Source organism: Heloderma suspectum, chromosome 5, assembly GCF_057233095.1.
Source record: "Heloderma suspectum isolate Gila_16-S chromosome 5, 16-S_ref, whole genome shotgun sequence".
Classification (NCBI taxonomy): Eukaryota; Metazoa; Chordata; class Lepidosauria; order Squamata; family Helodermatidae; genus Heloderma; species Heloderma suspectum.
Genome location: NC_139462.1, coordinates 184,506,685 through 184,521,541, shown reverse-complemented (window position 1 = coordinate 184,521,541; position 14,857 = coordinate 184,506,685). Strand labels below are relative to the sequence as shown.

At 39.3% G+C, this 14,857-nt stretch overlaps 1 protein-coding gene across 1 annotated transcript in view; it reads left to right on the top strand.

The window, feature by feature from the left end:
* Positions 1-14,857, top strand: part of AHR (aryl hydrocarbon receptor) — a 70,464-nt gene that overhangs the window by 31,243 nt on the left and 24,364 nt on the right. The window contains exon 3 of the mRNA XM_084858636.1: positions 13,492-13,607. Coding sequence (XP_084714762.1) covers positions 13,492-13,607 — 116 coding nt within the window. The remainder of the gene's footprint in view (positions 1-13,491; positions 13,608-14,857) is intronic.

Genomic DNA, 14,857 nt, shown 5'->3' with positions numbered 1-14,857 from the left:
GGGAGTACCAGACCACCTTACCTGTCTCCTGAGAAACCTGTACGAGGGTCAAGAAGCAACAGTAAGAACCAGACATGGAACAACCGAGTGGTTCAAAATTGGGAAAGGAGTACGACAAGGCTGCATATTGTCACCCTGCTTATTTAACTTATATGCAGAATACATCATGAGAAACGCCGGGTTGGATGAATCAGAGGTCGGAATTAAGATTGCTGGGAGAATTATCAACAACCTCCGATATGCAGACGATACCACCCTAATAGCAGAAAGCGAAGAGGATCTCAAGAGCCTCTTGTTGAGGGTGAAAGAGGAGAGTGCAAAAGCTGGTTTGAAACTCCACATTAAAAAAACGAAGATCATGTCATCTGGCCCTATCACTTCCTGGCATATAGAAGGGGAAGAAATAGAAGCAGTGACAGATTTTACTTTTTTGGGCTCCAAGATCACCGCAGACAGTGACTGTAGCCATGAAATTAAAAAGACGTTTGCTCCTTGGGAGGAAAGCTATGGCAAACCTAGATAGCATAGTAAGAAGCAGAGACATCACCTTGCTGACAAAGGTCTGTCTAATCAAAGCTATGGTTTTCCCAGTAGTAATGTATGGCTGTGAGAGCTGGACTATAAGGAAGGCTGAGCACCAAAGAATTGATGCTTTCGAACTGTGGTGCTGGAGAAGACTCTTAGGAGTTCCCTGGACTGCAAGGAGGTCAAATCAGTCCATCCTAAAGGAAATCAACCCTGAGTGCTCATTGGAAGGACAGGTACTGAAGCTGAAGCTCCAATATTTTGGCCACCTAATGCGAAGAGAAAACTCCCTGGAAAAGACCCTGATGCTGGGAAAGACTGAAGGCAAAAGGAGAAGGGGACGGCAGAGGATGAGATGGCTAGATAGCATGACCGATGCAATGAATATGATCTTGAGCACACTCCGGGAGAGAGCAGAGGACAGGAAGGCCTGGCGTGCTATGGTCCATGGGGTCATGAAGAGTCAGACACGACGTAAGGACTGAACAACAACAAGAAGTATGGCTAAATCTGGATCCAACTGAATGTGTTATTCCAAGAACTAAGGCTACCATCCTTACCCACTTACCAGGGAGTAAGCACCATTGAACTCAATTGAACTTTTAAATAGACATGTGTGAATTGTGATGTATGTTCTAAATTTGAGTTGGATAATAGGTGAATCTCCAGATTTTCTTCATTTTACTTTTTTCTGAATTTGTACAGGCTAATCAGATATTTGGCATAAATGTTTAAGTTTTTCATGAGCCTAAATGTAATTTGATATATATTTTATGAGAAACTGCTATACTATCCAGAATACTATGGTGTATGTTTTCCCCTTTTGCCAAATCTCAGATGCTGTAAACATCTGGATTAAATGAAATATGTAATGATAAAAGAGATCAGTCTTTGCCACTGTAAACGTTCTTTCTTGTGCCAAATCATAAGGATCTTACCTGTCTGCAACTTTTATTGAATATGGTCATAAAAAGAGGTGAGATGTGAGACATTGGTCAGTATCCAATACTGCCTACTCACTAGTAGGACTTCCCATTTGCACAATGGGAACCTAATGGTTCCCAAAGCGATCAGAAATGAGCTGAAATCCTCCTTTCCAAAGTGTGGATCACTGGAGGGTCACAGAAGGAAGCTATGATGACCAGCCCAGTTCCAGAAATGAGCATTTTCACGTTACTTCCAAAAGTGCTACTTCCCTATTGGTCAAGCAGTGGGTCTCACTTGCACAATGGAACCAACAGAGATGGAGGTAGCCTCATTGGATACCAGTGAAGGATCTCAAATTCAAATTGATTTCCATGTCAAAAAATAATGTAAAAATTAATAAAATGCAGGGGCTGCATTGTAATGGAAATTTTAATCAACTGCATAGAGACCCTTAACTTAATATGTGCATGTCTTGTAATGTAGTACGTGTTAATAAACAGTGATGAAAGCTTTGAAGACTTCTGTTCGTCACACAATGTTTTTGCTTTTGAGCTGAGAGTCTTGGTAGATGTTCCCTAATATATAAAATGTAAGGACTAGTTTCCTTATTTTAATATGTTGTATGAGATTGCCCTAATCTCCAAAATGCATGATATAACTTTAGCACAAGAAATTGATTAATATTGATCTGTTATCCTTTTGTAGATTACCAAAACACACTAGTGGAATGAAATACAACTTCCTGTAGGACTTAACAAAAATATGTAAAGACAAAATACAGAAAAGTATTCATAATACGTCTCTAGTGATGGACTGAGTTTTATTTGAAATACTAGTAATTCCTGAGTTCTTAAGTATTTTCTGTACAGTAATTGCTGTCTCAAAAATAAGAGCTAAGCAGTGATGGCTTCTGCCTAATGTGGTATGTGGAAAACATTTTAAGGATGGTTTTTATTACTAAAATGCTTTTCTAATGGCCTATGATGTAAGGATGATTCACTTTTGTTTAAATCTTCTGAAAGTTTTGTTGTAAAAGCTTCTGCTGTTAGAGAAACTTCCACATACCAGTGCACCATGCTTTTCTGAAGACCACATTTTAGATCTGGAAATAATCATAGAAGATCTTCCTAAAGATGCATTTACAGATGGTAGTGAATAGTTCTGGTAGTCAGATCCCATTTCCTGAACACTTATAATCTCATGGTATATTCTGAAGGCAATTTTAAAACCTTTGATCTTCTTACATGTATGAAAATGGTATCTTTTAGTGTGTGGTCAAGTTAAACTGATACATTTAGAAATGTATACATTTAGAAACAGGCAGGAGAAAAAATCTGTGTATTGATGGGTCCCTTTGGGTACACAGTGTATGTCTTTTCACAGAGGTACACTGACCCAGTGGAGATGTCAGGGAGTATAACTGTAAACTAGTGGGATAAGATTGTGCAAGAATTGCTTGTCCCTGAAGAAAATTAGTGGAAACAAGATTTGAGCCCCCACCCGAACTAGTTGTTTTATTTCCAGAGCCCCCAGCCACTGCTTCCCCCCGTCAGATTTTTTTTTAAAAAACTGGGTGGTTGGTGGCTCCTTCTCTTTGCTGCCCTGCCAGTCCTATTTTTTTAAAACCTAGGTGAGGTAGCGACAGCTCCTCTACCTCCTAGACAACTCATTTGTAAAAGGAAGTGTTGCAGCCGTCTGCCGGTTAAGGTTGCAGCTTTGTGGTGCACCTTTTAAAATGAAAGTGTTTTTTCTTTCTTAACTTTGAGTAGCAGCAAGCTGATCCAATTAGGCACTACCTTTGGGGGAACACAGCCAAGGAGGGCACAGGAGCAGTCAGGGGCACTGCTAGGTACTTAAAATATTCTGGACCCAGGCCCGTTGTTTCTCATAGATCTCATCTCATAGAATCATGGGGTTGGAAGGGTCCTACAAGACGATCGAGTCCAACCCCCTGCTCAATGCAGGAAACCTGATTCCCAGGCAGAATGCCATCCAAGTACTAACCAGGGTTGACCCTGCTTAGCTTCCAAGATCAGACGAGATCAGACGTGCAAATTAGAAATTTGAAATTTATCTTGCTGTCCCTTCCCCCACTTCTCCCCCCCCCAACTTTCTCTCCTGAAATTTTTTTTCCTGTATCTCTTGCAATTAATCTTAAAAGAAAAGCTTCCACTAACACCAGTGGAAGGGGTTTTTTTCTAAGCTTAATTGCCATGCGAGGAGGGGGATTGGGGTGGTGGTTGTTCCAGCATGTGGGGAGGTGAAGGGTAACCCTTCTCTCTGCAGCTGAAATTCCCCTTGAAAATTGTCCCCTCCATGGCAATTAAGCTAAGCAAGAAATCATCCATTAGTACCAATGGACATTCAGGGCTCTGGGAAATAGATCCTGGGCCCTGAGAAATAGATTTGGAGCTGGAGTCCCATGGGCCCAAGCCTAGCTACGCCCCTGGGGGCAGTGAAGGGCTGGTGTTTACACCACTGTTTTGTCCTCATAGGCTATTGCAAGAGAGAGAGAGCAGGTTTCAACCCTTCTTCTGCTCCCTATCACCATGCACAGATATGAACAACCAAACCAGGAGATCCAAGAGGTATTTGGGCTCTTCCTGGCCGTGGGAGATTGAATCCTGTTTAAAGAGCCTCACAGGATCAAGCAGATTCTAGTTTGGTTGTTACATCTCTCAGGAAGTACCTGAGCTAAATAGAGGCTTGATCTAGACTGCAACTTTCGGTGAGGAGAGTGATTTGCTGGTTTAAAAAACATTAGCTCCTTTTCCCTGAATGTATACTTGACTTTATGTTCTGGTTCAAAATTTAAATTTAAAAAGCTCTTTATTTCTCCAGGTTTTGGGGGACCAGTGTATTGTGCTGTGACTTGTGAGAGATCTTAATTTTGCTCTAGTGTTTGCATTTCAGGGTGAGGTTTGAAAATGGTGACCTTAACAGAACAAAACAAAATGTATACTTTCTCATACCACTACGCATTAATAATTTATTGTCTTTTAGTAAAGGAACACCTGCTAACTTGAAAGATGCTACATAATTATAGCTTTTCAAGGACATCTGCAACCACACAAAAATGGTCAAAAGTGTCTGTCCAACAAATGTTCAGTAAGATTTTCAGGAGACTAGCTTTCCCATTCCAAAATGAAGCTATTAATAGATATTTAAAAATTTGTATAGAATAATATCCAATACATGGCATCTTAGGTGCAATCAAAAATAAGACTTAAGCTTAAGATATTTTCTTGGCTTTTTTTAAGGTAATGTACAGTCCAGTTAGCTCTGCCACCTGCATTTTTTTACCATTGGAGTGGCACTTCTAGAACATTTTCTTAGGTTTAAAACATCAAATATGTTTGCAGCAATGCTTAAATTGGTACATTTACCCATTCAGTATAAATTCTTCAAAAGACCATATAATATTTTGAATGATCAGTTACTGTATCAATGTAGAACTTCTTAAGATCCTTGCGTTTTGCACCTCTGTTTAAACTGTTTGTAAATGCCTTATTTCTCCAGGCCTGTAAATCTGGATCTTCCATGGATCTGATGGTCCATGACTCTTGTTGTTCAGTTGTTAAATCGTGTCCGACTCTTCATGACCCCATGGACCATAGCACGCCAGGCCTTCCTGTCCTAATGTGTTAGTTTTTAAGGTGCCACAAGACACTTCATTATTTTTTTACTGCAACAGACTAATAGAGCTGCTCCTCTGGAAAACATTTATGTGGTGGTATTAAATAGCAGAGGGGATCCAAAATTAACTGTAACATTTCTCCAAGCATCTTTTGTGTGATGAGACTGTCCTTCAGGCTGCCAGTCGCTAAGGTTATGAGATTGATGAGTTTCAAACAGTGTCAGTCATATTGTTGATGGCTTATTAATTTTTTAGATGATGACTCTTAAACTCTGTTTCCAGGCTGCCTTTCTCAGCCAGTATTCTGTGCCATAATATTGGGTGCCTGTTCAGTTCAATGAATGGTGGTGATTATGGAAATAATTACAACTATATGTTAGTCATGCATCCGCACCTTTTAAATGTTTTTTAAAGGAGCATGCTATTTAGACTAAGGATGTCAGAGAAATCCTCAACGGATTCAAATGAGTTTGGATTTCTACAAATCGGACCTGCAGATTCCGCAGCATACTGGCTTTTTCCCAGTTGCACGAATTTTTCAGATTTGCAGGCCAGTGTTTTACTGGGGGGGGGGGGGAGAATTACCGCAAGTGTGAAGGAACAAAATTCTCGTACATCTTCCCCCCCAAAAATCCGATTCAGTCAATGAGCGGCTGGCGGAATGAAAGACACCTGACAGTCCACAAAGCAGAAATAGAATGGATTTAACAAAATCCGCACATTCCTAATTCAGATATTTTATATCTACTCTGTTAAGAGATAAAAAATAAAACTTGAAAACTTGAAACATGCTGATTTAATTACAGTCTGTATTTTCTAAACAAAAGTATTCCAACCCACACATTTGTCCTTTTTAAAATTGCTTTTTTTAAACAAGCCTGTTGAAATCCTGACTGCTTATTTGAAGCTCAAATAATTAGATTTAACACACACTCTCTTCTCAATTACTGTGTCTGAATGGGGAGGTCAGGATTTGCATTATAGGCTACTTTGCTTTCTTTGCACTTCACATCACTGCTTTCTTGGTGCTGAATATGCAGAACGTTGGCTGTTAACTGCTTTCAAAAACTATTCCTTCAAGAGCAGCAGATGGAAGAGGTCAGGGGCTTACATTCTTCCTATTGTTAAGGTTAATCTTTATTTCCTACAGTCTTCACATAGTTCTTTTCTATCAAATTTCTTAAAACAAAGATTTATTGGTTACTGTTACTATTTAGCTGAGGAAAAGAGCAGACTTTTTTTTTTCTAGTCTTCATATCTGTATTTTTACAAAAGGGTCACTTTTCAGTTTGTTTAGGTATATGCTGATTCTGACAGTTCAGTGTTGTTGTTTTCAATCATCTAAACTAAAAGATAAATCAATTAGTCTCCTAAAATAAAAAAAGACATAACTTGGTAAACAACCAGCTTGATATTTAGCATTGTCAAATCTTTTTTTACTAACTTTTGTGAATTCATTACTAATTGACTTTCATAGTTCTTCATTTTGCAATATGTGGAACTATTGCAACATCTTTAGCGTTATGTTAACTCTTGAGAATAAGCCTCATTGACCATTGTAGGACTTCTAAGAAAGCATGGGATAGAGCTGCATCCTGCTGACCTAAATGTCAGGCATTTCTGAGATTTGTGACCTTTGTTCTAGGATCCAACACAAAACCAACATTCCTGCAAGTGATGCCGTGGAAGTATGTTGCACTGGGTTGGCTAGTGAGCTCAGGATTGTGATCAACATTTCTGCTGCTTTTGATGTATCTAATCTTCATCTGTTCTTGTAGCCAGTTCTACTTTGTATTGTAATCTTGTTATAGTTCTTAATGTTATCTCCATCAAAAGAAGTCAGCTTCAGAATGGCAGATAATATATGCAAGGTTTAGTCTTAGCCATCGGTCTGTGAAATACACTGCACCAATGCTTCTTGGAACTATACCTTCCTTTTCGAGGACCGCATTTTTCCCCCATTACTTTTTCTATCTGCTGTTGCCAATATGGTTTGGAACCTATATATTCCCTGTTGATGCCTCTGCCCAATTTTGAGAGATGCTCCCTTCCTCATCAGTACCCTGAGCTACAGCATACCCCATTCAGGAGCGCCCCATTCAAGGGACCTTAACATTCAGGAGAGGCTTTTCAGGGGGTTCTGCCAGAAGATGAAGTGGGTGGGCAAATCATCCCTCAAATTCCATTCTTCCAGAGTGATACAACACAATAATTCCTTTTTTAAAAGATCATACTTAACTAGTACACTTTCATACTATTGATTGATATTGTTCCAGAATAGGAACATAAAAGCTGCCTTATACTGAATCTGACAATTAGTTCATCTAGCTTAGTGTTGTCTACACAGATTGGCTGTGGCTTTCCAAGTTTTCAGTCAGGAGTGTTTTTGAGCTGTACCTGGAGATGCTAGGAATTGAACTTGGGAGCTTTTGCCTGAAAAGGTTCTGCGCTACCACTGAGCTATGGAATCTAAGTATTTCCGTTAAGTAATGGAAATACTTAAAGATTCCTTAGCTGGAAATAGTCTTGCTCTGAAATTTATTGTACTCTTTTAGAGACACAGTTTAAAGTAAGAATCATGTTAATGAGTCTTCAAAATTATGGTCACTGTTCAATACAACTAGTAAGTGTTTATTTTTTAATTTAATTCAATGGCATACAATTTGCTGCATATGTATACCACAAGTGACTAGCTATGTGGTGGTTAGTCAGTGTGTAATGCATCTATTGTTCAACGCTACCATGATTATTAACTAAATTTTGTTTTTAATTGCATATTGAAGAAAATTTCCCACTTCCATCTTTAGGCCAGGTCAGTGTTTTGCTCAGTTTTCTATTAGAGCTGGTTAAAAAAAATGTTGCAAAGCCAAGTAGGTGTGGGAGCTTACCAGGAACAAAAACAACAATTTTGTACTGCTTACTTTTAGTGCCAACTTCCGTCTGTATCTTTGTAGACCAGTATGGCCTTTGAGACAGGATTAGTTGGGAGCAGGTCCAAAACTTGCTGTGTCATGCCATACGACTCCTACATAATGCTGTGTTTGTTTCTAGTGTATTGCATTTACTGGGGCTAAGCCTCAAGTTTGTGAGGCAATATGTTCAGTGCAAAAAGGGGTTTGCATTGAAAGAGAAGTCCCTAAAAGCATAAAGCTTGCTTATTTATTTTACAGAACTATAATGTTTAAATCAAATGATCTCCATGGTGGCTTACAACACATTTAAAACAATACCAAACATGTATACACAACCTTTTTCTCTGGTGGAGACCAAGCTACTGCTGTCACAGGGCAACTGGCAGTTGAAACAGGATTTTTTTGGCAGGGATCAAAACAGCAAGCTGGGAGTAGGCTGGTCTTCGGCATTGCTTACATATGGATTCACTGCTGTTTGCAGTTGAAGTCAGTGCACATTTTATTTTGGAAACAGTCTTCCTTCTTCTTACTAACAGTAATAAAGCCAATATATGACACATAATGGTTAGCTTCATTTGCCTTCACTACAAGGGGGTAGGCAACTTTGGGCCCTCCAGATGTTTTGGCCTGCAACACCCAGCAGCCAGTGGTGAGGAATCATGCCACAAGTTGCCCAGCCGTGCTTTAGTGTCATCATTACACAGAAGATACCCTCTCTACCTGGCCAAAAAAGGAAGTATATAAAAAAAGTTAATAATTACTAATTTCAGTCCCATTCATTTCAACTGGTCTGTTCTAAATTGGACTTACATTGGATTTTATCCATAGAAAGAGCATATGAATACAATCCACATAATCTCGCATGTACTGCAAAGAGCTTTGTAATCTTTAAGATGATTTTTTTAAAAAAAATTAGATACCTTTTGCAGTCTTTCTGGAATTGCATCATTTAATCATAGTAAAATATAAGTATTCCATTTGATTATAATATAAACAAATTGAGTGAGAGAACCAAAGAATAGATCAGTTTCTTTCTGTGCTCAAGGACAGAAGAAACAAGCTACAGTGAGTTAGCTTTATTTTGAACCCTATGAAAGGACTTACCTATGGACTCAGGTGCCACCTTCACTGTAAAAGCATTGCAGATTGCTTTCCAAGGTTCCCTGAGTTTAAAAGCAGCTTGTGGTATGCAGGCAGTATTAGAATCAGGTGTAGATAAAGTCAATATGTTCTATAAATTAAGGACACACTATAATATCACTGGCAAGTATTATTCAAGTTCAACAATAGACAATTTGTGTTTGAAATAAATAAATAAATAAATTGGTTGCTAAAAGCTAATAGATAATCTAATAAGCAACTTTTCATTGATTTACTAGGAGTACAAATTGCTTTTCATGTTCTTCATAATAAATATAAATAATTATGCCAGTCCATGTTAAGAAAATATGAGGTGATCATTCTGTTCTGATTCTATTTCTTTCTCAAGTAGAATAATAGATTTTCAGTTCTTAGTCTGCTTAATATATACCATTCACTTATAAGCACATAGTGCATACTTATTTTATTATTGTTGTGTGCCTATTTCAGTAGTGTACATTCACAATATTGCTCATACTAAAGCAGAGAGCTGATTAGCATTTCACAGATCTATTTCTTTTTGTTTGGTCCTACCTTGATTCTTTTGTTTTAGCCTTACTGTGAGTCTGTTATTTATTTTCAGTTGACTGGTTTTTTACCATCCTACTCATGGAAGTACATCTAGGTTAGTGGTATTTTAGAAGCAGTGATAATAAAATGTGTGATTTACTAACAAAAGACAAACAAGTGTTTACCTTCCCTAACGTAAAGATTTTGTGTACACTTGTTTGTCTTTTATTGTTAGAAAAGCACTGCTTTTAAAATACTACCATCTAGATGTGGTGCCATGAGTAGGGTGGTAAAAACAAGCAAACCAGTAGATTAAAAATAAACCATCATCTAAAGGCAGAGGAGGGAAGTAAATAGTGGGGTCTCACAGGGATCTGTATTTGGACCAATGCTTTTCAACCTGTTCATAAATGATCTGGAATTAGGAGTGAGCAGTGAAGTGGCCGAGTTTGCGGATGACACCAAATTATTTAGGGTGGTTAAAACAAAAAGGGATTGTGAAGAGCTCCAAAAGGATCTCTCCAAACTGGGAGAATGGGAATCGAAATGGCAAATGTGGTTCAACGTAAGCAAGGGTAGAGTGATTCACACTGGGACAAAAAATCCCAACTTCAAGTATAGCCTGATGGGATCTGAGCTAGTGGTGACCGACTAGGAGAGAGATCTTGGGTCATCATTCTGTTCCGATTATATTTCTTTCTCACAGTTGTGGTGGACAGCTCAATAAAGATGTAAAAAAGGCAAACTCCGTGATAGGCATAATTAGAAAAGGATCTGAGAATAAAACTGCCAATATCATACTGCCCCTATACAAATCTATGGTGCGGCCACACTTGGAATACCATGTACAGTTCTGGCCACCACACCTAAAAAAAATACAAAAGAAATTGTAGAGCTGGGAAAAGTGCAGAAAAGGGCAACTAAAATGATCAAGGGGCAGGAGCGTCTCGCCTATGAGAGAAGGTTAAAACAGCTGAGATTGTTTAGCTTGGAAAAAAGGAGAGTAAGGGGGGACATGATAGACATCTACAAAATTATGCATGGTGTGGAGATTGTGGATAGGGAGACATTTTTCTGCCTATCTCAAAATACTAGAACCCGGGGTCATCCTAAGAAGCTGATTGGTGGGAGATTCAGGACAGATGAAAAGAAGTACTACTTCACACAACACATAGTTAAACTATAGAATTCGCTACCACAGGATGTAGTGGTGGCCACCAATTTGGATGGCTTTAAAAGGGGGCTGGACAAATTCCTTGAGGAAAAGGCTATCAGTGACTACTAGTCCTGATGGCTATGTGCTGCCTCCAGTACCAGAGGTGGTGAACTAGTTGCTGGGGAGCATGGGTGGGAGGGTGCTGCGTGTGGGTTCCTGGTCGACAGCTGGTTGATCCACTGTGTGAACAGAATGCTGTACTTGATTGGCTTTAATGCTCTTGCGTTTTATTTTTATTTGTAAAGAAATGGGATACGTGCAGAAAATTTTCGGCCTTTCCCAAATCATAGGTGGCAATGTGAACTATTAGCTTGGGAACTGTATATATTTTAATTTTATAGAACAATATGTCTGTATTCAAAGACTAATATATAATTTTTCTATGTAGAGCCATAGGGTGGGATCCAGAGAAACCTTTGCATGAGAGGATTGCAATTTCTGCTGATCTTTGCTATCCAGCTACTGCCCCTTGTGCCAAACCCCATCCCATTGGAGCATTGTCTGTTTTGTGGGCTCATGGGGTTGCAGTGGGAAGGAGAAACTAGGAATATCCTGTTTCATGAGCAGAGCTCTGATTACAAAACTGCCCATATCCTTCACTGATAAATTGTCTAAGGAGAATGTGCATATGTTTGAGTAGACAGTTTGATTTCATTGTAGCCATCAGTGTGCATAAAACTTGTGTGAGCACTGTAGGATCCTGCAATGTCTTGTGACTGTACTTTTATTTCCATTTTGTAATTCTGATGCTTTCTGTGTGTTCAGAAGTTAAATAAATCTTTCATTTGCAGCTCTGGAACATGATGTATTGGCATTGAGGAATGTGGTAGTATTAGGGACTATAAGTTTATGGAGAAGAGCTTGGAATGACATTTAAGTAAAATTTCTTACCGTTTTTCTAAGATACATGAATATGATTTCTCCATTTACTAGTTGACTTGGGGTTTCTCCTAAAAAATGATGGGGAGGAAGAGTTCAAGAGTTCATTCAAACCTCAGTGTTTCCAGCATGTCACTGGTGAAATGTCTGTTTTTGATATTTACTTTGTTAAAATTTGGGGGTGACCACCTTCACCATACATCACTGTAGTGCCCTCATATTGTTCACAGAAGGGCATATACTTCATTCTAACCTTTGACTCTCTTTCTAGGACTGCAGTATGGGAAGCCAAGGCAGGGGAATGGCCTTCCCAGAGATGGCATTTCAGTCTCTGGCTGAGCCTGAGGCTCAGATTCTATGTTAAGTGGAGTTTCATTCTTTGTTCCACTTTGGAACTTCACTAAATGCACAGTTTGAGCAAGATCTGCACAAGGAAGTGGATATCTCTTCCTTTCTTTCCTACTTCATGACCTCTTGTTTTCCAACCACCTTACGTACATGGAAGGCGGCTGGGAAGAATCAGATAGGTTATTTTGCAAGCCTGCACTCAATGTTTCAACAGTATGTTGCTCCCAGTGGCCATTCTAGCACAATGTGCACATCCTAGGCTGAGGACAGGAGAGCACACTGCCCCAGAAGACACTGCCAACTAACAAAAGCTGGGGAACTGAACCTACATACAACAGTGTTCTTTAGTTGGGCCAACTCAATCCTGACATTGTGTTTTTAACGTTATTATAATTTCTGCCTTGCCAAAGTTGGGAGTCAATGAGAATACAGAAATAGCTGTTATTATTGAAACTGGTAGCTTTACAAGGGCACAGTTGGGAGCACCACATTACTAGTTCCAGGCACCCAGAAGGACTTTTTTTTCACATTCCTCTAGCAGCAGACTCACGTACTGCTTAGCATGCTGTCCTCAAAATACATGGGCACTTTGGTTTCCTACAACCTGCCTTCTCTCCTCCACCCACCAACCCCTGGTCACATTCTTCCATGTAAGCACAAGCCCTTGGGGTTATGATCAATGTACTTAATCAGTGTCTTAATTGGCTTCAGTCTTCCTATAGTTAATAGCTTCAAATAAGGAAATGAATGTAAATGTTTAATTGTATGAAACTAGTTTTGCAGTATCCTCAAAGTTATGCGATTTTAAATGGATAACATTTCATTTAATTTTTTCCTAATAAATGTGAAATAAATTATGCAAAAATGTATGCTTGCTTTTTCAAATACTGGCAGGGCTCTTTCATTTTTTTTAAAAAATGTATATATTATATGCCAGTCTTCCCCAACCTGGTGCTGTCCAGATGCTTCCTGGGGATGGTGGGAGTTGTAGTCCATCGCACCTGGACAGTACTAGAGGAAAGTTGGAAAATACAGTTTTGTATTTTACATACAAAGATTGATGAGTAAATGGTACATAAGAATTGGTAGCAACAAAAAATAGGAACACTGACATAAACATACCAGTATTATGTGAAACAGCTGCCATCTTAACAATGTTACAGCATTGGATGATTCTCAGATACTGCTACTCAATTTATTTTGGAAGACTTGCTTATATTTAGGGAAGTACTTCCAGAATACGTAGTTGTAGAAATAATGCTTTTTGAGGTTTTTTTAATCAAACTGTGCAGTAATACTATTACCTGAGTACTTAAACAATATGGTGTGTGTTTTAAGCAACTGAACAACTATTTATTAAAATAAGTATTAAAGCTTTATTTCATTTGTTTCTGTAGTTGCACTAAAATCATCGTGTTCTGCAAAGCCTAACAGAAATGGCATCCAGGACAGCAGTAGAACTACAAAGCCTAAAGAGGGCATTCCGTTGCTAGAAGGAGAACTTTTACTACAGGTACTTGTCATTATTATGCTGATTGTATTTATAGGGAAAAGAGCAAATTAAATGTGGCAGTATGAGCAGAAATTTCACATCTGGGATTTATGTCAAAGTGCATTGGTCCTAAATACACTTTTTTTCTCATGGACCTGGATGTTTCCTGTCTTCTTTTCCTTATGATTGGTGCTTGGGGTTTTGTTTTGTTTTTTTTCTGTACCATGGGCTGAGCCAGAAGGTCATTGTTCTGTTGTTTGTTAGCTCATCCTTTTAAATAAGCCCACAAGTTACTACTCTGAGAGAATTTAAATAGGATGCCAAATTGGCCATTATGGAAAGAAGTTGGCCAGCAAATATACCTTCTGCCTGGCGGAAGAGGGGAGGAAAGACCAGTCCTTCATGTGCCAACCTGTCCCATTCCTCAGTGTCTAACATGGAAATCAAGGGAAGGACTAGATTGCTGCATTTCCCTGACAGAGGGAGGAAACCTCTTTCTTTATGTTGAACACAAAGATTAAATAACCTGGCAGAAGAGAGACAGAGCAATCTGAGGGGGAGGGGGAGTATCCACCATACCAGTGGTTGTAAGCAGATGGAGATAAGGTGGAGGGGTCAGAACATGCCAGTTGAAGAGAAGCAGATCTGGCATTTAAAACCTGTTCCACCTTCCAGTGCCTACTTCAACAGCAGTATTTGGAGTAGTCATGCCAGTCTACCCTCAGGTCTTAACGTGCTGCTGGTCAGTTAACAAGACATTAATAATTCATGATTTGATCATAGATGAGGCTGACCTCATTTGTGACCCCAAGACTTAGAGAATGAAGAAGGTGGTCTCCCAGCTTTTCCAGGGTATCTAATTGAATACCAACATGGACTTGAAGGACAGGGAAGAGGTGTTGCTGTGGTCTCCAGGACCCTCTCCAGACTTCCTATCAAGTCAAGTGCTAGTTTTGAGTGTTTGTCCCTGTTGATGGGCACTAGGGACAAGGTGGAACATCTGTTGGTCTACTGTCCACCCAATTCCCCAACAGTCTCCTTCTCTGTGCTGACAGGGTTGTCTTGATTTTGGTGCTAATGACCACCAGAATAATATCTTGCAGGACCTCAAGATCCATGCAGATGCAGCATTGTCAGGAGCTGCTCAGACTTCATGGGCCACCTTGTCAGGCGTAGGTCTGTTTCAAAATGTCGTCAGCCCAATCCATGTGGCAGATATCTAGATCTGATGTTCTTGACTAGGCAGTAAAATGTGAGGGACTTCTCATTAA